Consider the following 25,313-nt stretch of genomic DNA (forward strand, 5'->3'; position numbering starts at 1 on the left):
TAATTTTATTGCTAGGTGTGGAAGTGGAAAATTGAGAATAGACATCCTTTTTTTTTTGTTTTTTGACATTTTTAAAGACATAAAAGATATAACTTAGAAAACACGAAGTTGACACATCGCTGGGGGTAGCTACACACATGCTATATTTATATATTTTTAAAGAAACGAGGCTTTTGAGTTTCCCAGTCAGAACTTTGTTCAGGTATCCGTATTTAGCGAGAAATATAATTAAGGGAGCATAATCTTCGTTGGAGAATTGTTACTTACTTAGAAATATCTATTTATGGCATGATATCATGCTATGCTGGACAATAAACCAAGAGTCGTGAGTAACGAAATGTAAAAATGATTAATATTATATTCGTTTTGTTCCAGTAATTTCATTATAATGTTTAGCCTCCCGTTTCTACATTGTACGATAGTTGTAAAAGTAATAAGCATTAATACCATTGTTTGTGGATTATGGATTAACTTCCGTTTTCCCTAAACATTATCTCACGAGACCTTCTTTCACCTTCAAATCCTTGTTTGTTAGTAGCTTACGGTTCCCTTTAGAAATATTCTGTTTTCGAAGTTGGAACAAGTTCTTTCCTTAATCGATGGGTCGAGAAACTGAAAGGTATTCCTTAATTAGTCGATTTAATTTTGGTAAGCGAAGAATGAAATTCAATAGCAGAGTAGGTCCTGCTGATAAGCGGATGAAATAAAATTTAAAATACGTGCAACAACTTCTGTGACGCGTGATGTTATCGAAAGTTAACTTGCTGTAGCTACATTTCTAGAAAAATAATTATCGTAATTCTGATCTATATACCTACATATGTATATGTACCTTATATGCCGTTAAAATTGAATTAACACATACTTATTGGCTACTTAACTTTATAAATTGCAGATAAAGAATGGAATAAAGCAACCATCTTCCTCGCAGAAAAACAGCAAATTCTTTTATAATAAATGTCCTTTCTTTACGCAGAAATTAAAGCAACTTAGGATTAGGAAACGTATTAGTCGATTTAGGTGTTTGACTGATTCATAAAGTTGATACGAATAGAACGGCTTAGCTCTCTGTAGTTACGATTGTCCTATATTATTTGCTTAACATTATTATCGTATATTATCAGCATAACATTGTGCAAATTAAATGTAATTTCGAACACTTATATTTGACGACGACCATTTAATCGGCTATCGTTAAAGCGTCAAAATCCTTCGTTCGAATCGTTGCTTTTAAAATAAAATCGAGGAGCAGCCAATCGTTTCACCAAAAGCCACCACTTCGCTGCTCGAAAAATGCCAAACACGGAAAGAGGCTACGTGTCGAACTCGTTGGCAGATACGCGCGACACGGGGTAATAATTTTTCCGGAATTTCACACGACACCCAAGAAGCTGTCAGAGTGTATTCTCCTCTCGCCAAGCCTCTTCTCTCCTTCGTTTCTCTCTCAAAACGTTTACTGGCGATATCGTCTGCTTAGTCTCAATGGCAGAACAGACGCCCACTGCTTCTGCTCCTCTCGGCCAGGGTGTCATATCGATATGCCTCGTTCGGATAATGTCTGTGTGGCCACATCGTTGGATGTTACGAATGTAACAGCCACGGCCGTGACAACGTGCAAGTGACGCTCCGGAGAGATTTTGTATCTACTCGGAGGGCAGCTTTTATATTTCGTGGGGCTGCGTGCTCGACGATTCTTCTCCGACGAGACTTCCATGTTCGCCAGAGAAACGATCCGTCCTTCTTCTTCTTCTTCCCCTTCTCCCTTGTGTTGATTTTATGACGTTGTAGCGATCGAAAATACAAAGTGGTAGACCTTTTACAATCAATTCTCATTGAGAATTATAAGTAAATTATTTTGGCGTGGTACTGTAACTTGGATTATAAGAGTCTATAGTGTGTTTGATTCTAGGTGAATCCGATGCTTCAATCTAAAGGGTATCGTCTTTTTAGTCCGCGGATCTGATCCGTCGTTGCAAGTAGTTGGGTAACTAACGGGTTTTCGTGGTTGTTAACTCTTGTATCTGTCACTGAATTTTGATATTTCTTCTTTAACTGTGGGTATCTTAAGGTCGCGATGGTAACATACCAACGAAATCGTTTTTTTTTTTTTTTTTATTTTATTTTGGTTTTTTTTACAATTTGTCTTTATGGACATTTGGTAAAGTGTTATATCTTATTAAATAAAAATAAATATATCATGTGGGTGGCTACCCCCAGCGGGGTGCCAGCTTCGTTTTTTCTAAGTTATATCTTTTATGTCCAACGAAATCGTGTGCACAATTTTTGAAGCACTTTCGATAAGGTAACGAGACAACCTGTATAATTGCACGGAATAAAGCAAAGAAAACATCGAAGAAAAGAAAAAGAAAGAGACTAAAAGGAACAAAAAACGAATAAATAGCCAAACAATGCGATTCGTGTTGCTCGGTAGTAATTCTGGGGCGATAATTGGATTATCGGTATAATAAATAGATAATCTATATTTAGATATATAAATAAAGAAAGCTTGTTATAGGAAGATATTTGTAACATGGTAGGCTGAAGCACCTGAAATCAAAATAGTATCGCGCGATATCTATGAACGTTCAAGACAGTGCTTCCAACCTTCGCTAAATTTTTACAAGATCGTAAAAATCGGTGTTTTCACAAGATAATCGTTGCTTATCGAGCACTAACGTTTCTTTAAAGCAACATATACTTCGTGGAAATTTCTATTCTTTTATAAAAAATCGTCCTTATTTCCTTTGAACTAGAAGCGATTCTCTCGAGTTGCAGTATTTATCTTTTTTTACGACGGTCGCCGATATAAACTTTATTTTTCGAAGCCCTCTACTATTTCCAGATAAACCTTATGTCATGCTACTCTCTCCCTATTTATCAAGATTTGCAATTTCGTGATAAAAGCCGATCCTCGCGATTCTTATCGCCACTGTATCAACCACCAAACCTAATCCTACTGTTAAGGTAATAATCGCCTACTGTTTAGGTAACGAAGAAGAGAATAAACCAACGTAAAAGAGAACGATATACCTAATGTGATCTAAACTACGATCCTTTATACGGCTTAGGACCTTGCCAACTACAAGTTTTTTTTTTTTTTGGTTATTTTATAATTTGTCCTTATGGACATTTGGTAAAGTGTTATATCTTGTTGGTGAAGAAAAAAAAAAAAAAATAAAAATAAAAGCATGTGGGCGGCTACCCCCAGCGGGGTGCCAGCTTCGTTTTTTCTAAGTTATATCTTTTATGAGGTCTATTGGGTGTTTCCTTTTTAGTCTTCTTGCGATATTTGTTGTGTTGCACGTTTCAGCTGCCAGCTGGTTCGGGTGTGTTTCTATTCTTACTCTGTATCTTGTTGCGAATCTGGTAATCTCTTCCTAACTACAAGTGACGCCTGAATGACCTAAATTTTACTTTCTCCCGCGTAATCGATCAATTGCTACGCAAAGTTATCGCGGACGTAAACTATGACGCTGCCAAAGTAATTTGTTTCCTCTGTCGTGAAAAAAGTCACAGAGCGAAGCAAAGAAAAAGAAAAGGATCAAAGTATTAAGGAATTCTTCGAGATTTTCACTACGAATCGTCCCTCCTTTCTCATCCTTTTCGAAAGTAACCGAAGCTGAAGCTTTCGCTTGTCATTTACGAAGACGTCTATGTATACTCACGAGCGGGCAATAAATTAAGGCCCCTTGAGCGCTTCGCACCAAGTTAATTAAGGGAGTTTGTTTTTCTTGGGAAGAATAGCGCGCCTGCGACACTGTGGACGAGTTGGGTGGTTTGCGCGTCGAGAGGCGAAAGTTTATTTCCACAGAATTACGTCCACGCTTCTCCTCGCGCATCTCCAAAGTCGTCCAATCTTTCTTATTCTTCTTCCTTTCTTTTCTCCCTGCCGATTCTTCCTCTTCCCGATAAACGATTATAAACGGCAGCCTCTATTCCATTCAGACACCACGCCCTCCTCGGGCTGCTCGTCATTATATTCGATATCGGTATCGATATCGGGTGACTCTCTTTATCGCGGCTTATCGCGTCCATGCTCTTTCGCCGATCGTGCATCCGTGCTACCGTGTTGATATCAGTTTTACTCGAACGATTTTTCTCTTCTTAGAAAATGCCAACTACCGACCGCGACATTGCTGCCTCGCTTATCATCGTCAAACATTGTGACACGATCTCTTCAAGTTCCTGCCACAAGCTTTTAGTCGATTTACATTACGAAAAGGAGTTGGAAACATTTCGCGAGAAGACGATCCGCGTAAACTCTTGCGTATCCTCTCCGATTCGTCGTCCTATGCGACCTGCCACGCGTTCGCATCGTGGGCGATTTCGGGAAGATCGCGAGACGGAAGAATCGTCGCGAAAGCTGCGACGGGGAAGGCGAGGTCTAAGGTAAGCGAGACATTGGCGGCGTGGCACGACGTACGACACCTAGTCGGTGTGTTTCACGATTTTATGCCGGACGTAGTTGAAACGAAGGCACATCAAAGGTGCCGCTATCGGCGCAAAGCCGTTTTATGCTCGCGTGTCATTTCTTTATGTGTGCGCCGTGTACACCGCTGTGTATACGTACCGCTTCCTCACGCACGTGCACGGATACACGCGCGTACCGGTCGACCCGCCTCTGCTTCGAACTGTCCGTGATATATTGTGCCGGCAGATATTGCATCGTATAAATTCCAGCGCGTTTGCAGCGGGGGTGCAACCGGAGAGAGAAGTTCGAGGCCAAGCAATACGTTCGCATATGGGCCGGTTCTTTGCGACCTAACATCCAAACCCTTCCTTCCATTCGAGAAATCCCCGTTTCTCTTCGCGCATGTTAATACAAATATGAGATAGCGATACGATAGCGTGCTGTGGCAGCGAGTACGCCCGAAAACCGCGCGATTCTGAAAACACATCCGGAAATATCGGGTAAAATCCTTTTATACGAGAAACTCGGTTTATTCGAGGGAACAACGCTCGCTTGCTAAGGAGCGACGAGTCTCGTTGATAAAACTGGAGATAATGAAAAATAGTAAGAGCAGATGAAAATTACATGCTTTCGAAAGACGATGAATCGAAAGTATGGGTGCAACGAGCGGCGTCGATGCGATTGAAAATGATGGAAAATCTCTGGAAAAACCGAACGCGTTATCGCCTAAATCCAGGGCTGTTCGAATGAAATTTTTCATAAAGTGCGCTTTTATTCTTTATTTGCGGTGACTGTGTTGAAATATCGACAAGAAAATTACAGCGAAAAACGCGTCAAAGTTATTTTATTATCGGAAAGGCAATAAAATAAGCAATTATACGGCCAATCGTTATCAAACGTGTAAAGATCGTTTTCACACGAAATGCCAAGATCAGATATTTCGTCTAATCGTTGCTTTCTTTGATAATTCGCCTGAAACTTTAGTTAACTGTAACGGCCTGTAAAATATGACGGAGAAGAATCGTGTTAACGAAGATATTCCTTCGTCGGTTTCTTAACTTTCAGCCGACGTACGATTTCCTAATTTTGTAATTATTATTTGTCTTAATTCAGGCAATTTTATCGCAAGTTTCTCGCAACGAGACGAATAAGATTTTCTTAACCGATCTTTCGCCCGTTTTTAAACGCCAAGGACATATTGCCGTCATGGCGACGATAAATCTAGGTTCTACTACGAGGCAATGACATATACAAGGAGTTCGATAAAAGCAAGAACGACAGGCGTGCCTGTTTGCACGTTTTTCCTGTAGTACAAAGTTACAAAGCAACGAAGACCAATCGACTATCTCGCCGATCGAATTAGCTCGCGGTTGGTTCGACAAAAAAGAAAGATAAAAGAAGCCTAGAATGCGATAAGGAAACAACATAAAATGATTTATCTTTGTTGCAACATTTACAGAGGCTGAAAATATAAATTAAAATATTTTTCCTTCGGCGAGAAATCGTTTCTCGCGGAAGGGAATTTTTGGCAAACCAATCGTCACTTAACTTATTGATCGTCCTATCGGATCGATAAGCGAATATCGTTGAACCGTCGAAGTGTCGTGCGAATACGTTTTGTGTAATAAATTTCCATTTTGACGAAACATTACAAAAGGCTTTTAAACGATAAGATCTACCAACTGTTAAACATCTGCAGCTACAATTTGTTCAGTTACCGATTCCACTAACGATCTCCTAATTTTTTTTTATCTTTCGATACAACTGACTTGTTATTGTTTACTGCATCGTATATTTGCAATGTTCATCGATCGTTTCATCGTACGTATATAAAATTCGGATACGAGAGATAGACAGAAGGATCTTTACGCGTAAATGCAAAGATCTCGGCTGACGTTCAATTTGTGCCGAATCGCAAGGATCTATGCTTTCGCTGCAGACGAATTTCTTCGTGGCAGCAAGATACAACAAGACTAAAATAAATATTACGAGGCAATCCACCTTGAGAAAGGACCGGAAGCACCTTCTTCGTTCAATCGTCGTTATCATCGCCTCCTCCTCGCTCCTTCTTCCAGACAGTTCGACGACGCATTAAGATGACTAATTTTTTATTAGTTTATTGCAGAAATTTATATCTCGGTAGAAATATCTACGTGTTCATCCGCGCACACACACGTTCGACCTGCACAAATAGAAAACCGGTCACCTCGAGTATCGAGGGAATCTTATCGCTGTGCAAAGCGAAGAGGACCACGATGTAGCGGAGTCGTCGTTCGGCACTTTGATGTGGGTGTACACGCCGCGATATTGCGGTAACACGGATTCCTGGAACTGTTTCAACGAAAAAGAGGCCCGACGATCCTTTATTTCCTTAGATAACCGGTAATCGGCTCTGTCGACACCGATGACGTCATAGCTCCCGTTTTGTCCACGATCTCGACTCCATACCGTTTACTTGTTTAGCCCATCGGCTTCTTGAAAAATTCACCAGAATACTCCTTGTCCTTTTCCTTCTGTTCCTCCTAAAATAAATAAGGATTCTTTTCACGTTTCCAAGCTTTCTTCCAGGTACAGCCATTTTGAAGGGTCGTCGTTACTTTCGTTCAATTTATTACACTCTGCTACTCAAAGATTTATAAATTCCGTAAATTCTCTATTTCTCTTCATTTAGTTTGCTATTCTGTTTGTCTATCCGTCTGGAAGGAAATTTTGTCAACGAACCCCCATTCATTTTCCCATTTCCCAGCTTCTTAGAAAGCTGAGATTTGGAACACGCGAGCATTTCCGTCGGCAATACGACATAATTTCAAAGAATTAACCATTTTGTTTTTTATTGAGAATAATTGTCCGGTTAGTCGAGGTGAGATCCGAGAAGATCTTTTCATCGCACGATGAGGTTCGCTGTATTTATCTTTGGATGAAGACTAAAAACTAACGAATAACGTATATAAACTAAAAGGATTAGAAAAGGATGATTTCTATTCGAAGATGTACCAAGTACGGAAATATATTTTTCTTTGATAAGAACCATTTTGAGAAATTTCTCTAATTTTGTATTTGATTACCAATATTTCTACTTGTGTCGTTACATAAAAGATATAACTTAGAAAAAACGAAGCTGGCACCCCGCTGGGGGTAGCCACCCACATGCTATATTTATTTTTATTTTATTTCTTTTTTTCACCAATAAAATACAACACTTTACCAAATGTCCATAAGGACAAATTGTAAAAAACGAAAATAAAATAATAAAAAAAATAAAAAAAAACTTGTGCCGTTTTACTAGCTTTATTTTACACTTTTATTTTGTCACTAGCTTAATCTCGTTACCGGTAGTAATATTTTGAAGTATTTATAATGTCATAATTCGATGGTATTGTGGACGAGTTCGTTTGAAACGGCACACAGTAGTTTTTTTATCAGTATTTCTCCAGAAAAAGTAGCCCAGCAGTCGCTTGGATGTGTTAAAAGCTTTATGCCCGCCATTAACTGAAACGTTGCTTCTGAATAATGTCTGCGTTCAGTTATTCAACGATTTCGACGAGAATTTAATGACTGAATCAAGGCTCTCATCGGTAGAATCTGTTGAATCTCATGGTGCGCTGCTTGTGGATACGAGAAAGATAATTTCAATATTACTGTTGTACGCGTAACGACGAATTCGAGTCGGTGTAGATTTATACACGTAGAAATAAAAGAAATCATTGTATAAATATAATGCTAAGTTCTTAAAACTAATGAGAAAGTTTTACAGAATACTATATTTACGTTGCAGTACCGTTCCAGTATTTAATTTATTTTCATATCCTAACAGTTCTCGTACAAAGCAGACTGAAAAGAAAACACTCCACTGATCTCACTAAAGAAAAAATAGTGAAATCCGAAGATGGTATCCCACTGAGGGTAGCCATTCACGTGTTATTTAGTTATTAATCTAGAATAGTTTACCAAATGCACAGCTGGACAAATTATAAAGGACGAATTAAATAATAATAGAGAAAATCCCAACAAGTCAATGTAAATGACAAAGGTGTCTCAACAGAAGATTACTTAGACTTTCAACGAAGAGTTAACTAAATCCTTCGGCAATAACGGGGCTCGAACAATGGACACACCGATACAGCCGATTTCAAACCCTTTTTTTTTTTAACGGAACATATTTCGAATTCGACAATAGAACGAAAGCTACCGCGGTAAAATAAAAGGTTAAAAACACATGTGTGGTCGCTACATTGTATCTGGATCGTGTCACTCGACGGTGCGGTAAAATACGACGAAGAAGAGACTGTCGATGCACGATGGCCGCATCGTGGTATTTTTTCAATTATTAAACAGCGATACGTTCGAAATTGTTTCGAGATCGAGACTCGATCGTTGCCTGCATCTTCTTTAAATCTCAACAAGTTCTCTCGTCCTGTAAAACACGACACGCCGCGTCGTTAAAGGACATCAGTAAAATTCGGCCAAAACGGTTCGATCGAAACGACTAAAACGAAGAAACAACGCAAACGGCAGTTGTTACCTTGCCAGGTTGCAAGACCTTGAGGCAATAGTACGTCGGTCAAAGAAGCCACCCGCTGGCAACCGTTTTAATGAATATAAGTAATTTCGCAAACAGGAATTACACCATCGTAAACGGTCTGCAACGACCTCGTAAATATGAAAGTTTCTGGGTCTGTGCTACTCTTCGCCATTTTCCATCCTATTAGCCACTCTTTCTTTGGGTCGTTGCTGTTTACTTCAACGATCCCTGGCCGAGGAAGTCGAGAAGAAACCAGGCAAGATGTCAAGAGACCGACAAGAAAGAAGAGAAGTGGTAGAGAGGAAAGGACGAGGGTACCAGAACATAAAGAAACGGGAATAGGTATCTCCGGCCCTATTATAAGGCCCATAAAACACCTTCCTAGGCGCGTGGCTCCAAGGACGAGCTGGCAGACGGTCCTGCTTTTATTTTCCTCTCCTTTCCTTCCTAAGAGGTCGTGTGTTGCGCTAGAAATTTAAGTAGCCTCGAAAAGACGTGTCAAATATTTCTTTGTTTTACGAGGGAAAGAAAATCGTGGAGGTTGTGAAAACGTTTTCCTGCGCGTGGGTTTCACTCGTCAAAGCTGGCAATTTCAATTTTGCCATTACTAGAACGCATGTACGTGTAGTAATCAACGACATAGTTCTCGACTTCTCTCGCCAACTTTTAGCAATTGTCGAATAAAAAGATTCGAATCGTTTCTTTTTAGGAACAACTTAGGCAAAAGTTAACTACGATAGAATCTGGACAATTCGTGAATCGTTAAATATTGCACGGTACAGGGAATATCAGCCACTCTTGCCGTTTTCTGTAGAAGATTCACGGCACGCGAACAGCAGAGATACTCGTTCGTCCAAAGATTTCGAAGATAGTTGCCGCTGGCCCTGAGTCCAGGGACACCGTCGCGTGGCGTTGACGAATTCCTTTAGTGCCTTCATAATACCTATCCAACGGTGTCCTTCTAGAGATTCACCGATTCGATCTTATGGTCATCTCCAAGCCAGAGAGTAACTACCGTGCAGTTTTGGCAAAAAGCATCTAGCAAATATTTTATCGTGCAATCTGAGAACATTTTTTCTTTTATTCGTTCGACGAGATCGAACGATCCCAATCGATTGCACGAGAGAATTCCGTCTAGGAATGTTACCGATTCTGTCGTTGCACGAAAATGAAGACAACGTAAGGAGATCGCGTGGAACGAAGAAGGTTCAAGAAGTCGTTCAGGCTCGAAACTTCATCCTATTCTCAAGAATCTACAGTCGTGAGAAGAACGTTTGCAACAAATAAGTACAAAGTTTTTTTTTTATTTTATTTTGTTTTTTTTACAATTTGTCCTTATGGACATTTGGTAAAGTGTTATATCTTATTGGTGAAAACAAAAATAAAATAAAAATAAATATAGCATGTGGGTGGCTACCCCCAGCTGGGTGCCAGCTTCGTTTTTTCTAAGTTATATCTTTTATGCTACGTACAAAGTGTAGACAAAATAACGATCAAACTTGAAAAAAGACGCGTCATCGACAATCAAAAAGCTTATCTTTATCGGAAGAAGAAATTGAATTTTTGATTGGCGCGAGCGAGAGCGTAACGTCGGAATATAGATTACTAAAGCTTCGGTTTAGTCGCTGGTGATAAATAAGAAATATACACGTGAAAATTCCAGAAGACTATCGCGTAGCTGCACAAGGGAAAAAGCACAAAGCTGGGAGACGAGAACGAAAAGGGGAAGAGGAAAGAGAAAAGACGGGAGAGAAAAGAAAGAGAGGAGAGGCAGAGGTATACCGGATTCTCTGATCTCAGCGATTCCATCATCAACGACTCGGGGCCTAGGATGGCAGATAAAAGGCAATTGAATTTAAATCATGAATACGAACGAACCGAGCGAGTTGGAGAGCAACGCGAAGAGGAGAGAGTTTCGGATAGAGGAGGAGAGACTACGTAAGCCCCGACGGCAATCTGGTGGTAGCTTTGTGACGGTAATGGCTTCAACCCCTGGCCTCCAACCCCCGAGGCTTACACCCCTTCTCGTTTACCGGTGAACACGCGACCTACACGCGCACAGTTCTCGTCAAAGTCGATATACCTACGCGTCCAAGCTGTTGGCGGAGCCTCGACCTTTCCAGCCAGTAGGAAAATTCCGATCCCGGTGGTCCTGCCTTTGATTTACCCTCCAACACACCAATGTTTCCGGATACTCGTCGAATGCGACGAAAACAAGAATATTCGGAAATCGAGTACGGGGTAATTGCACTCGAACGAACGTAGATTTGATCTTTTTCAGGATAATCTACAGTTTCGTATGGGTATTTTAACGTCAGAGCTGTTTCTCGCGATTCGCACGGCATTATTATTCAAATTCAAGGTATTCTAATGAATTCTCAATTATCGGTAAACGAAATGGTGATAATATAACGTGGAAATATAATTTTGAGCTGTGTACAGTAATGATGTAAAGTTCCGTAATAGCTATTCGATCTCACGATTTGGTTGGAAAAAATAAAAGAATCAGTTGTACGCGTAATTTACGCAAGGTCCAAGACATTTCACTTTATTTCGTATCAGATTGGCTACGGTTAATCGTCTTTTCCTTGAAACTATCGCGAGATTTCCTAAGTCGAGAAACAAACTCGGTATTCTATATTATTACCACCTCCTTTGCCACGTGCCACGATATAGTTCGAATCGAGAACAGGACCAGAAACGGTAAAATGATAATGTTGAAAAATGCTTCATAACGATTTCACGGAATACGTGGAAATTCGTATGTCTTGTATCACGCGCGAAAGATGGAAGCTGGCAGGAATGGTAGCGTTTCTCCTTGAAAATATCTGAATCGATCTTTCCTCCCCTTGTGTAGGTACCTATGGAAGCCCGGCCACCGGCGTCGCGACGCCTACTCGAGCTCCACCCACGCATCTCGTACATGCGCAGCGAAAGTTCGGCGGTTGACATGTCAACGAAACCCTCGTAAAACGTACCGCTCCTTAATCAGCTCGACGGCAATCAGTGTGTCTACATTTAGGGGCAGTAACATGTTCTCATAAACGAGCACCGTCGTTGCACCGACTAGCCCGACTGTCCCCAAATGATAAGAGGCGAACAGAAATGTAATCAGGTCGCGAATATCTTCCATTCGATTCTACGTAAATTAATTTTCTCTCGAAATTGTAGCGAAAATAAGTAATCGAATTTTTAAACCGTATTCGTAACTTGGTGATTTCATAGATTTTGAGAACCAGAAATAACAGCGCTAAAATAATTTCGCCTGTCGAAGAAGCTATCTAAAGTAGTAAAAGGAACGATCAAGCGAAATTCGGAGCAGGAAGAAATATTTCTATGAACTTCTGACAAATTTTAGAGCATTTAGGTCGTATTGGTGAGCATACCTGCGCCGTAATAACAAAAACGGTAAAATGAACGTCGTGCTTGTACAGAAGCAAATAGCCTATACAAGGACGCAACAATGAATGCTCGCGATACGGTACAATTTTACGAGGAGTAAAATCGACTCGTTTCCTTTCCTCATCCTGGCTCATGATTTAGGGTATGTTTACCTGCATTTAAGTACTTTGACGTGTCCGTGACGACGAGGACAGGCCGTCATTTGGTAGAAATAAGGAAAACACCATGTAGGGTAGCTACTTTAAACGCACAGAACCCTAACAATTTCTGTAAACACGCACGTTTATCCCCCTTTTAGCCCTGTTGGCACGTAATTCGCTCTACATTCACGACAAACCTCTGTTTCTCGTGAATAGAGAAAGTTTATCGTGACTTTTCGACTCATCCGACGTATTTCCAATACCGTATGTATTTACTGTGGACATTGGGATTATACGATCTTTCCGCTTCGTACCGAGATACCTAACGATAAACTAAGAGACATTTAAAGCGATGTCGCACGGAACAAACGGAAAATAAAGTCGTCTGTAACATTGCTTTTAATTTAACGATCGAATTAACTGCGAATAATTTAATTCGATCGAAAGCTAAACAGTCATATCTGTACATTATTAGCGATTATGAAAATTGTCGAATAACTCGATAATATAATAATTCGTTTTATTAATTGGCTGATATGAAACAAGTAGAATTTTAAGTAAACTAGAGGCCGTAGATATTACATAAAACTGCGATCGCAGTGTGACAGTAATGGGATATCGTAGTAAGTTGAATATAATTGGCACATTTTACTTATCTCTTTTTCTTTTTTAACTTTTACAATAACGTTTCCTTAATCATCGTGTAAATATAAAGAATCCTTTATTATTACTTACTTAAATCTATTATATGTTCTTTTACAATCTGTCATGAAAGACGTTATTGTTAAAGTATAAAATGTTCATATACAGAAGATGTACGTCGATGACAAATAAAAACTTGGATATCACTGAAAGCAAACGATAACTTATTTTAGATAAAAATGTTAATGTTCGTTAATAGTTAAATTGTACTTGAAACCTGAGAGACATTGTACTAGCATAATTTCTAAAATTATAATCGTAAAAAACTTAAAATTTCTACACGATAATACAGGTTTCTTAGAAAAAAAATCGACAGTCTCTAAGCGGATAATCTGAAATTATTTGATATTAAAATAAATATTTAATGTATCAGTAAAATACTTATTATTAGATATTATATTTAAATTTTATATGTACATTCAAATCAACATTACTTTCCCCATATTTATACATCTTTTTGTAATGTACATCTATGTATTAAGGAATTAACATTCCCCAAATTTTACCACTAGATAACACAATGTTCTTTTTAATTGAAAAAACAAATGGATTATAGAGTAATTTTTGGTTAACAAGCTCCATTTTTAAATCGGCATTAAAGTATTTAAAAATAAAAATGAGATTTAAAAAATGTTAATGACGTACACGTTACATGATGCGATCGTGTTTCCTTCGTTTATGACGTATATTTTGTCAGCGAACTTACTTGATTATTAAAATAAATCCCGGCATACCAATTGACGGTAATTATTAAAAGTTTCGAAGAAATGAAATAAATAAAATAAGTATATTAAACGATCTATTATAAGAGATAGCCATTAAGATAATTATTTATAATACACCTAAAATTATTGTTTCCTTGTTAAGATATAATACTATAAATCATACGTGTGATTAGTGATTAGGTACTTAAGTTATTAATTGACAAATTAATTAATTTTCCTGACAAAAAAAGCAAAAAGAAACGTAATTTTCTCTAACAAAAAATAAATACTGTTTTCTAATACAAAAATAATAATTTCTCACTCGAATATAACTCGTAATAATACGTTTATAAATAAATAGAAATTCGACTTTCCTACTTTGATTTCTCTGTCCTTTATACACTCGATAATTAGTAGCCGATTATTTTAGAAATTTCGATAAGATTAAGCGAAATAAAAAGTAAAGAAAAACAAAAGAAAAGAAAAATCTATGATTATAAAACAATAAAATTCTCAAGTTTATAATTTGCAAAAGAGTTTATATTTACATGTTAATTATTAAATCAAACAAAACTTCTTTTACCAGGAAACTAAAACGCTATTAAAACGCGATCTATTTCATTTGGACGGACATTGTGTTAATCTGCAACAAAAAAAGATCTCGCGTATGCTTCGTTTTTTCATTCTAAATAAAAACTTATTTTTCAACTAATGTCAGTCAAATAATAATCTTAAATCGAACAATGTACATGTTACAACAACATTATTATACAATAATACAATCAACGTGTCATTTTCTTTTATCTCGAGAACCTTCGGAGGAGCGTTCGAAGGAATTATTTTATATATATATATATATATATATATATATATACATATACACACGTATAAGTATCGCGTAATGAAGAACAGTAATATACACTGCTTTAATCATCGTTAATATACGTATTATTCATTGATATATGTATAGTATATCATATATATGAACATATTTCTATATATTGATGTATATCATGTTATATATATAATATAATACATATTTCCACATATGTATATATTTATAACATTATTTTGACAATGCATATGTATGCATATATACACGATATGATATAATTTATATCTGAACTATCCTTAAATTGTATGCGAGGAGAAATATGTCATTAAAATTGAACTCATAAAATATCGGTAGTATTAAGAAACATTTTTCCTTTTCTATTTTTCAGCAACAACGTCTCGTTAAGACTGATTTTTAATTTATTTTTACACAACCAATCATCTCTCTTTCCACTGGATACCGTCTTGTATCATCCTTTACAGAATACTCTGTAAATGCCTGTGTGTATGTGTATGTGTATGTGTATATGTCTGAATGAACGTGTAGTATATACGTGCGCACGCGCGCCCGCACATTCGCATTTCAATGTATAAGAATGTGAAAATATTGTGCGAAACAATATTTCGTTAATTCACAATTCATATGAAAAAGCGTGATAATACGTATAATATATGTTCATTGTAAACGACGTACACTTGTCTGAAGTACAAGTTACCAATAATTTAGCATCGATCCAACATTGGCGAACGATAAGTGATTCCCTCGTGATGAGGAAACAATGCCATATTTGTTAGCTCGCACGTAGTAATTATGTTTTTGGTAGTGTATCATTGCACATTGTTGGAAGAATCCAATCGAATTCACAAAAATCAACGCGATTAGTAATAACATTAAGTTAGTCGCCATAATATCTAGAAATAGATTTAAAACCACCGATAAATAGTATTCCTTTTCTTTTTTCTCAATCGATTACTTGTTTTATACATATTTTATATATTTTTACCACGTAAGATAATACTACTTACAACGTTTGCTTGCAGAGCAACTGAAACAAGGTAGTTTCAATTTCATACTTAATATCCATGCACTTCGTCGACAAAAATGGTAAGTATAAAAGAGAGAAAGAAAAACAGATAAAACAATTAGTCCCTCCTGTTATCGAACTCGAAAGGTAATATCAATTTACAACAATGTTTTAACATAACATAATCATTATAATGCTAAATAAGAAAATAAAGTATAAGCAGTGATCTTTCGCCTTTTTTTGCAAGTCAGACGCGTACGAAAAATAAAGCGATTTCAACTTAAAGTTTGGAACTAAATAATAAAATTTCTCTATCTATATTACTTTACATTCAGCACTCTAAACCAATTAATCTTTTATTAGTTTAGCTCGACCAATGTTAGAACGATCGATTGTCCTGTTTATACTCGTCAAAAAAGAAAGTCGATATAGCATTTTACAACACCTGACCCACACGCGTGTTACATCAATACCACCACTCGTACATTTAAAATAATGACAGCCTAGTTTTATTTAAGTTTAGCGAAATCGATTTCAGCGTAATTGAAGCCTTCTTGGGATGCTGACGAAATAGGTGCCACGTTAGCAACCTCAGGAAGATCTAGACTAGCGTAGTGCAAAATTTCCGCATCAATTTGCACGAAATTCTCCTTTTCTAAGGGGCTTGGCATGGCGGTAGGTGTAGGCGTGGGCGTCTCGTCTAGCAATTTGGGAGACGAGGCCCGTTTTTCAACGGTTGGTTTAAAACCGGGTAACGTCGGACTGGTGTTTGGAGACGCAGTGATTAAACGTGGTTTTGATACGTTCAAATCGGAAAACTTCTTTGTTATAGCGTTCAACGTACTATCTTGCGAGGTCAACGAGTTGTTTGATATCACGCGACTAACTTGACTATCTTTCCCTGTAGGACTAGGCGGTCTATCGTTAATTATTTTCGCCAAGGTTTTATTCGCCTCCGTTACAGAGATAGAATTGATCGTGCTAACTCTACTATTTGTAGTTTCTGCCATTGTACGATCGTTACTGCGTTTAGAAGTTATATTCAGCTCCGTAGATTTGTCAGTATCCTTTTGGTGAGTGAACGATTTCTCGGGTGATTGCGGGCTGTTCAAGGAAAAAGGGAAAATAGTCGCTGAGGAACCTGTTGGAGTAGCCCGTGGCGGCGACGCCGGTGTACTTGCTAAACTCTCCGATTCCGGACTTCCGTTTAGAGGTAAGAAACTAGGCGTTTTTATAGGTTTATTTCCCGCTTGAATCGCGATTGGTTGCGAACGAGACTTCTCCTTTCGACTACCGGCTCGCGTCGCTATTGGTTTACGATTGTTTCGACTGCTCATATTCATATTCATATAGTCTTGTTCTAAACTTGTTCTTGATTTAAAACTCATATCAACATAGTCGGCAGGTGGGCGCCGTGGAAGATCGACCGGTGCTGTTCTCGTGGCTCCTAGAACATAAATTATATCTACGCGTTAGACGATAAAATAATTATGTTTATTTATTTAAGGCATATGTTTTAAGGAAATATTAAGTCACACACGGTGTTATTGAAAATCATAAAATATAAAAGATAAAGTCAATTTTATTTTTTTTAAGAAGCTATATACATTTCAAATGTATAAACTATATACATTTGAAGATTGTTAAATCTTTTACCTGGCGGTCCGTTCGATTGCACACACTCTTCTTGCATAGGCGATGCAATTTGCTTAGGACTTGTATCGGATTGTGACCAATCCTCCATTACACCATCCATTCTCATGTATGGTCCTTCTGCTTCTTCCACCGGTTTCAAAGTAGTAATTACAGGTTTATGTATGGAAGCAGAGGACGATACATGAATGTGACTATGATTCTGATTGGCAGTGATTGTATTGTTATTGTTATTACGATTAATCTGAAAAAATTTGAAAAAATAGGGAATTGAACAAACAAGAATTAATATAAACGTGATAATGTTAAATATTCAGCGAAAAACAAATTAATTTCACAGGACAATCAATCTTAAAAATATCATGTTAATACATGCGACATTAAAATATATAAATTAATTAATTTCAGTCCAGGAATACCTTATTTATGCGGCTCATATCGACGTACGGGGCAGTGGTCGACGACGGCGGTTGTCCAGGAGACATATCAACGTAGGAACTGGTGTCGGTGGCAGTAGAATACGAATGCGACTGAGATTGCGACTGCGAATAAGATGATGGTGGTGAATTGAAGGTCGCAGAAATATTGGGTTTCGTGAAGTCCAATTCCATTAGGTCCTCCATTCGTTCAGAAGTTATAGAGCAACCGGAATTGTGTCCCCAAGAACTCGATAACAATGGCGCTGAGTTTGATTTATTGGAACTCGAGCTTTCACAACCAACTGGTAACGCTGCAGTGACTACATTCGCTAACCTGCCAATTTCAGGTCTCTTAGATCTGCTGCCTACAGAGAACGCTCGTACTCGGCTAGCTTCTTGTTGAGTAATGTCCAACCTATCCAAAACAAAAAGCAGACAATCATCTCTTGCATCGATACATTTTTCCTATCTTCGTATGAACAATTTCTTTCCAATATCCAACACTACGTAAGATTAATAGAATTAAATACGAAGCTTCATACCTATTTTTGCGATGCCTGTTTACAGGTTCTGGCCGAGACCCAATGGAATAGGCTCTTGCTGGTCTAGCTTGCAAATCCTCTCCGGGTGGAAGAAAACTCGTTACTTTGTCTAAATGATACTCAGAGAAACGCAAATCTGTACTGGGTGTACCAGATGTAACGGAACAACTACTGCCACCATGCGACAGATCATCGGCAAAATGGCCATTGTGATTATGCGAAGGATCCATGTCGACGTATCCGTTGTTTCCAACAGGTGCCATAGGTACGTAACCTTCTGGTAGAGTGTTTGATTCTTCTACAAGGGAAGACCCTCGTGAATGCGAATATCCTGTTCCTGAACTCATTGGCATGTAACCTCCGCTGCGCCCAGGACTCGATCCGAAAGGACTGCACATTTCTATATAGGAACTTTGCTGTAAACAAAGTAAAATTCCGCGCGTTATTATTTCGTCATTTAGCTATCATCGTCAGATGATGCAATATGTGTGTCATAGTAATGATGCAATTTGAACTTCAATTCTTAGACGCGTTATCATTTGTTTACTTAATTGTAGAATCTCGTGTAAGCGAGTAAAATTATGAATTATTTAACTCCTTATTTCAAATTATATTATAAACAACTAGAGAACACAACAACAATAAGTGATGAGATCAGAGAATCGTACTTTTCATCGTTATATACAAAACTTATTTTTTTTTCAGTTTCATTTCGGACGTTTAGATTTTGTTAAAACAAGATTATTTATAATCAAAAATTTTCAAGAGAACGTATAAAGTAACAGAACTTTGTTAATCTGTGCCAAGAATGACCAAAAACAAATTTAGACGCTAAGGATAGTTAATCATCGCTTAAAAGTGACTCATATTTGTAGGTTTGCATAAGCTACATGTAAATATAGAAAACGTATCCGAACAAATATACATAATGCTTTTACTTAAATAAGATGTTTAAAGTTCGTAAATTTATATAACTATTGTATTTTACCTATTCTATCAACTCTACCAACGACCCACCTGAGAAGGAGAATGCGACTTGAAATTTGGCGAATATTTATGATGCGAATGCGACGTCGACCACGCAGCATAATCGTCGCCATTCTCCTCCAGAATAACAGGTTCGTCAGGCGTTAAAGAATGGCCGTATCTCGAAACGGTACCCTCTTCCAACACATTTTCGCCACCATCGTCCATTGAAAGAGACGATCCCGCGGAGTCTGTGGAACATGCACCGGAAGCAGGACTGATAGGCATCGAAGTGATCGGTGGTGAGTAGGATGCGCCTTTTCCGTACATAGAATGCGGTCTCAGAGTACTCCTAGGATGACTTAACATTGATGCCGGATGGCTCTCGCTGGTGGTACGAGCCCTCGATGGTAAACTATCACACCTGTCACGCCCGTTTGCACCTAGAAACATATTAGTCAGACATGTTGTTGCAAAATATTCAGTTTAGGTAACAAAATTCGAAAAGCATCCATCCTCCCAGCATAGCAGCGGTTAGTTCATTTGCATAGTCAAATGATTCCATAGATCTGTATAATATTTATGCATATTCAGGTATACAGGTTGTTATTTAGTAGAACATATATTTTAGATCAAGCAATAAACAGTGATCAAAAAGATTTATCCAAATGATTGGGATAGCGAGACGAAATATATGTATACTTCGAATACGAAAGATGTTATGGAAAATATAAGAAATAGACAAGAGAATAATTTCACATATGAGGAGGGCCGGTATGTCGGTAATGAAAACACCAAGAAAACATATCATTGTAATTGAATGCTGTAGGAAATATTCCATCGATTGTTTTGGCACGCTGAAAGAAACGAAAAGGGAAGCGTTACTTCGTTATGAAGTATCGTGCAACTAATCGCATGCGAGTAGAAGCTTGCATTTCCACGGCAACGCGATGGTCTCATGGAGAAGTAAGTTATATATGTCGCAACAGGAAGTAGTTTCAATTTCGAACACATCTGCTTGCGTATTTGGATTCCCATAGAAAGGAAAGAGTATAGAAAGAAACGGGAATAGAAAATAAAACGGGAAATAGCAAGGCAGAGACACTGAAAAAGAAATAAAGAACATCTCTTGCTGATTTATCGTACAACGAAACAAAAATACATACAGCGTAAAACTGATCTTTTAGATGATTGCATTTGATTGATAATGGCAGCTAAGGGCAGCGACAAGGTTCTCTGATGGGATATTGTCGCGGTTGTGGTTGTGGTGGTCACGGTAGCGGTCGTAGTGATGGTAATAGTGGTGGTGATGGTTGTTGTAGTTGTACTTGTTGTAACATGAACGGATTGGGAATTATTGACGGAATGGGGATGACTCGCTACCGAATGACGACGTCTAGTGGTAGTGGCACAGTTGTTATTAGTCGAGGCAATCCCAGCAGTCCCAGCCCCGGTACCAGCAACGACTGCAAACCATACAGCTCTCACTGTCGTACAATCACTTTTCTTTTTCCATATACTTTTTGCAAAATCTAATCGACGTGATAATGATTGAGATTCGATCGAATGATTTTTATTGAAGAAAATAACATTTTCTACGTATCGGAACATCGTAAACGTAAAAAGGTTCCTATCTAGCAAAAATATCGTTGATCAATCTTTAGAAATTGAATAAATTTCTACTTCAAAGAATGCAATACACATTTGTTTTTGTTCTACTTGGCCTCGTTAATATGTATGTTCGCCAACGTCATATGTATGGTATTGAAACATATTGTGCAATACTAGAAACTACCTTTCGCACACGGTAATCAATAAAACCCTGTTTGTTTCGCCGACAAATTTTTCGATTAATAATTTATCACGATTATCGTGTAATTATTCGGTTATCCTATAAAACTTTGACCAAAATTTGACCAGAAAGTAGAAAGTAAAACAAACATCATAGAAAGAATTTAGAGGTTTTTCTTGAATTTCATTTAAATTGGCATGAACTTCTTTTTAAACAGAAAATTCATTCGTGTAAAAATAGACGCCTTTTAATAGGCTATACGTATGTATACGATAAGAATTCTTTAACAACAAATTTGGGTATATTGAATCATAATCGTGTTTGTCACCCTTTGATGCCCACATCTTATAAAAAAAACAAGCATACAACTGCAATGACAGAAAACAGACCCGTGATCGTATTGCAAGAAGAGGTACTCTGAGTCTGATTAGACTGCTCCTGTTCTTGAAGTTGATCCACCTGCTCCTCGTGCGTCCTGTGTTCCTCTGTAATACCCGCAACCCATTTGTGTTATTCTAAGCTGAGTTTTCAATTGTATATTTCGTGATTCAGCCGATATTTCGAGGCATGTAATGTAGTGCAGTTATAGTTATGGTCTGATACAAAAAAGAAAATCAATGTCTTGGACAATTTACACATAGAAGCAACAGGAATTTGTAGGATGATTTCTGTGCAAAGGAGCTTCTGCGTAAAATGTTCAGTATTTATAAAAAAAAAAAAAAAATCGAAACATCAAAATATTATAAATATATTATTGAAGTATTTACATAATTGAAAATATACTTTGGAGGTGAGTGCTAAAAACCATAACTGATATTCTCTTAAAGTATAAATATGATTTATTAAAATTCAGACTCACCTAATGGCGAATTATGAAATCTTTGTCCAGCATGTCGTTGTAGCACACCAATTGGCTTGCTGGCTTCGGTGGCAGAGGAACTGCGAATTCTTTCACGTGGCCCCACATCATCTTTCTTGCTACTAGAATTGCTCATAGAATTCATAATAGCAGCATGCATATTATTTGCTATATTATTGTCTTCAGCTTCCATCCATAATTCACCGCCACCAGTAACAGCTGAACGACCTACTTCCATGTAGAAGATACGTTCCATATATCCACATCGTCTGATACAAATTAACTGTGGAGCAAAGGTTTTGCGTTAGTCTTTCTTCTTAAATACACTAAGTCTTAGACCATGTCATCCATTAAAGTAGTATGCTTACAGGGAATTCTATAGTGTCTGAATTATCCTTTGCCCCGATTTTCACTAGGCTTAATGTTCGGTCGGTTAAACATAGCCTATAGGGGCCATGAATATTCTTTCGTTCACCTAGTCCTTTTTTCTGCATTGTAACTTGCCATACATGTTCTGAAATAAAATATTACATTTATGCCTCGTCATAATTAATAATTAATACTATATAACATTGTAGAATCAATAATGCGTGATATTGTATTTAATCTCATTATGACACTACATAATATAACATATAACAAGATTTGCATATTCTATAAAAATTTTTTATAAATTACTACAGCATATATCTTTTTATTTTATACAGCACAATACAGTTTTATATTTCTCACAAAATATAATCGGCAACTTCGTAAGCAATTAATAAAAATATCTGAAAATGAAAATCATGAAAATATATTCGGAAGAGATAACAAAATATTGAAAAAAACGTTCTTCTCCTACTTATTAAAGGCAATGACGCATTTGAAAAAACAAGTAAACAACTGGACTTATAGTTCAAAATATGACACTTCAACGAAATTGGTACTCGTAAATAGCGAACGTTTGTTTGAAATTGTTTTTCAACGCGTGAATCTCGCGTTTCGTCCTTAATATGCGGCCTAATTCTAATTCAAATCATGATAGCGCATTACCAAATATAGGCCGAGGTTGCTCTCCATCAGCTACATCTCCGCTCTGAAGTAAAAGCATCGCTTTCAGCCATTCATCCAATTCTTTTTCACTCTCCAGAATCAAGCAAAAGCATTCGTCTTTCGTATACAATGCGATAACATGTTTGTGTTTGGTGTCCATGCGTCTATTAATATTGAAACAGCTGTTCAACAAGATGCTGCGCTTTGGCGGTTGCCTATTTTCAAATTTTTTTTTGCTATCGTAATATTCGAGACACGCGGGATATCCTGGTGCCTCGCCACGCAGTACAAAGAATTTTTTCTTCTGCGTCTTTAGCTTCTTCACGTGACCGGAGAGAACAACGGGACCTCCTGAAGGGGAGACTAAACCTCTGCTCGAAGACATCGCGCAGTGACGATCGAAAAACCCGTTGTCGCCAAAAATTTTGCGTCTTTTCTATCGACGCGTAATATTGTACCATTTAAATGGTATAGATGATCAATTCGTTACGCATATTTTACTATATCCAAATATACTATGTCAATAGTTCATTGTGGTAGAATGCGTGTTCCCACCCACGTTGTTAGAGCAGCAGCTCGATTCGAAAGACACACTTCCAACTTTTGCACTGGAGAAATAACACCATATAGATATTCCAATCGGTACAATCATATATCGCTGCTTCTATCGGCGTAAGAAAATTCAAAGAACGTTTCTGTAAAATCGCACGCTCGTTTTGCTGTTTTTTCTTTTTTTTTTTTTTTTTTTTTCTTTTTTCTTAAACAATGTGTAGCCGTTCTGCTTTTAACGTGGAGAGGTTGTCGTCGATATCGTTGTACTCGAAGCAAGCCAATGGTGAAAGCACGTGTCGGGGGTAAATAAGCAATAACACGCCACCATAGTGCATGTGCACTCAATGTGTACTAAGGGCGTCGCACGGGTCGGCCTCTTCGATGCGATTCATGCGAACATTTATTATCGAGTAACCACGTTTACTAAAGTCACGGAATTAAGAAACAGTCCAAATCCACGACGAAAAATCAACGACTCCTCGTAAAGTGAATTTCTCGGTAAACATAGAAACTATGTACCTCTTGACGAGATTTCTGCGATCACGGTTCTCGTTGGGTTCCACCTGTCACGCGGTTTCGTCTAATTTCGCCCGCCACGGTTCGCGGTTCGCGTGGTATCCCAGGACGACAGATTGCATGGAATCTGAAGCGGCCTGTATACGCTAGCATTTACATATTTCGCATTTGCAAATATTTTGATTTGGGAATTACTCGGAAAAGTGGAAGTATCATTGATCCGGGATAGAACCGCAGGTACACCTGTTTATCGCGTCGAATAATACAATTTATAGCGTTGACCAGAATGGTTGGCGCGTATACACAGACAGGCATGGGCACATATAAAGAAAGGGTTGTATACACGATGATACTGACAATGAGAGACAGACACACGCGGGTGTTTCACGTGTACACGCAGCAGCAGCAAGCGAGCGAGCGCGCGCGCGCGCGCTTGTGGTCGCTTGCTTGTTTGCTCGTACGTTTAGAGGAAATACGTAGAGAGGTAGAGAAAAAGAGAGTGGGACAGGCGATGCACACGTAGGTGGGTGGTTGAACCCCTGTTATCACTGGTAAGCGCGGTTTAAAGGCGGTCTGGTTCGGATAAATAGGCTATTGTCAAGGGCAGGTGAATTTTTTCATGCGCAATAGTAGGCACATCAAAACACGGCAGCATTCCAGGTCGATGCGAGAGAACGCACTCCTCTTCCCACACCCTTTATACATATATCGAGCACTTTGCGGAAACACACGAATGGAATTCACGATGTGGTTAACAACACTGTATCATCATGCACGACGTATCCTGAATGCGAACTCTCGATCAGGCATACGCAAAATTCGTTCACGACAATCACATCTGCTTGAAGTGAAAAATTCGGGTCTCCTTTCGTACCCACCATCCCTCTCTCCCCTTTCCGCCCGCGTGCAAGCGACAAATACCGCGTCACTTGGGATCACGAACGCGTGCTTTGACTGTTTTCTTTGATAACCGAATTAAACATCACTCGATTCCGCGGTTCCTCTCATACACGTCAATCTTCACGATTCAATGACACGCACGTATCTTCAACTTTTTTCCGTCGCACGCCTAGACAGCTAAATAGGCGCTCATGTCCATCTTGTAAAGGTCATGTGTATGGTAAGCTCCGCAGTTGTAAACAAGATGTACGCAGGCGCTAACCGCTCGAATGGCGGCGACGGCGGCGACTCGATACGCGATACGCCACGACCGTAAATACACATACGTATGTACGTATT

General features: G+C 38.3%; 1 protein-coding gene across 4 annotated transcripts; it reads right to left on the reverse strand.

Annotated features, from left to right (window-relative positions):
- Positions 1 to 13,099: 13,099 nt before the first annotated feature.
- LOC132911059 (insulin receptor substrate 1) lies at positions 13,100 to 25,242 on the reverse strand. Of its 4 annotated transcripts, none has more exons than XM_060967405.1 (10): positions 24,953 to 25,242; positions 22,340 to 22,485; positions 21,972 to 22,254; positions 21,502 to 21,597; positions 20,487 to 20,786; positions 19,372 to 19,763; positions 18,355 to 18,770; positions 17,813 to 18,227; positions 17,397 to 17,637; positions 13,100 to 17,187 (listed from the first exon to the last, which is right to left on the reverse strand). In XM_060967405.1, the coding sequence occupies exons 2-10, from the start codon at positions 22,463 to 22,465 to the stop codon at positions 16,250 to 16,252; spliced, it is 3,207 nt and encodes a 1,068-aa protein (XP_060823388.1). In that variant the 5' UTR covers positions 22,466 to 22,485; positions 24,953 to 25,242; the 3' UTR covers positions 13,100 to 16,249. The 4 variants fall into 4 exon arrangements, with proteins under 4 accessions (XP_060823388.1, XP_060823385.1, XP_060823386.1 ...); XM_060967402.1 differs by having other exon boundaries at positions 23,007 to 25,242; XM_060967403.1 differs by lacking the exon at positions 20,487 to 20,786 and having other exon boundaries at positions 23,007 to 25,239.
- Between the last annotated feature and the right edge of the window lie 71 nt (positions 25,243 to 25,313).

This window comes from Bombus pascuorum, chromosome 10 (assembly GCF_905332965.1).
Source record: "Bombus pascuorum chromosome 10, iyBomPasc1.1, whole genome shotgun sequence".
NCBI lineage: Eukaryota > Metazoa > Arthropoda > Insecta > Hymenoptera > Apidae > Bombus > Bombus pascuorum.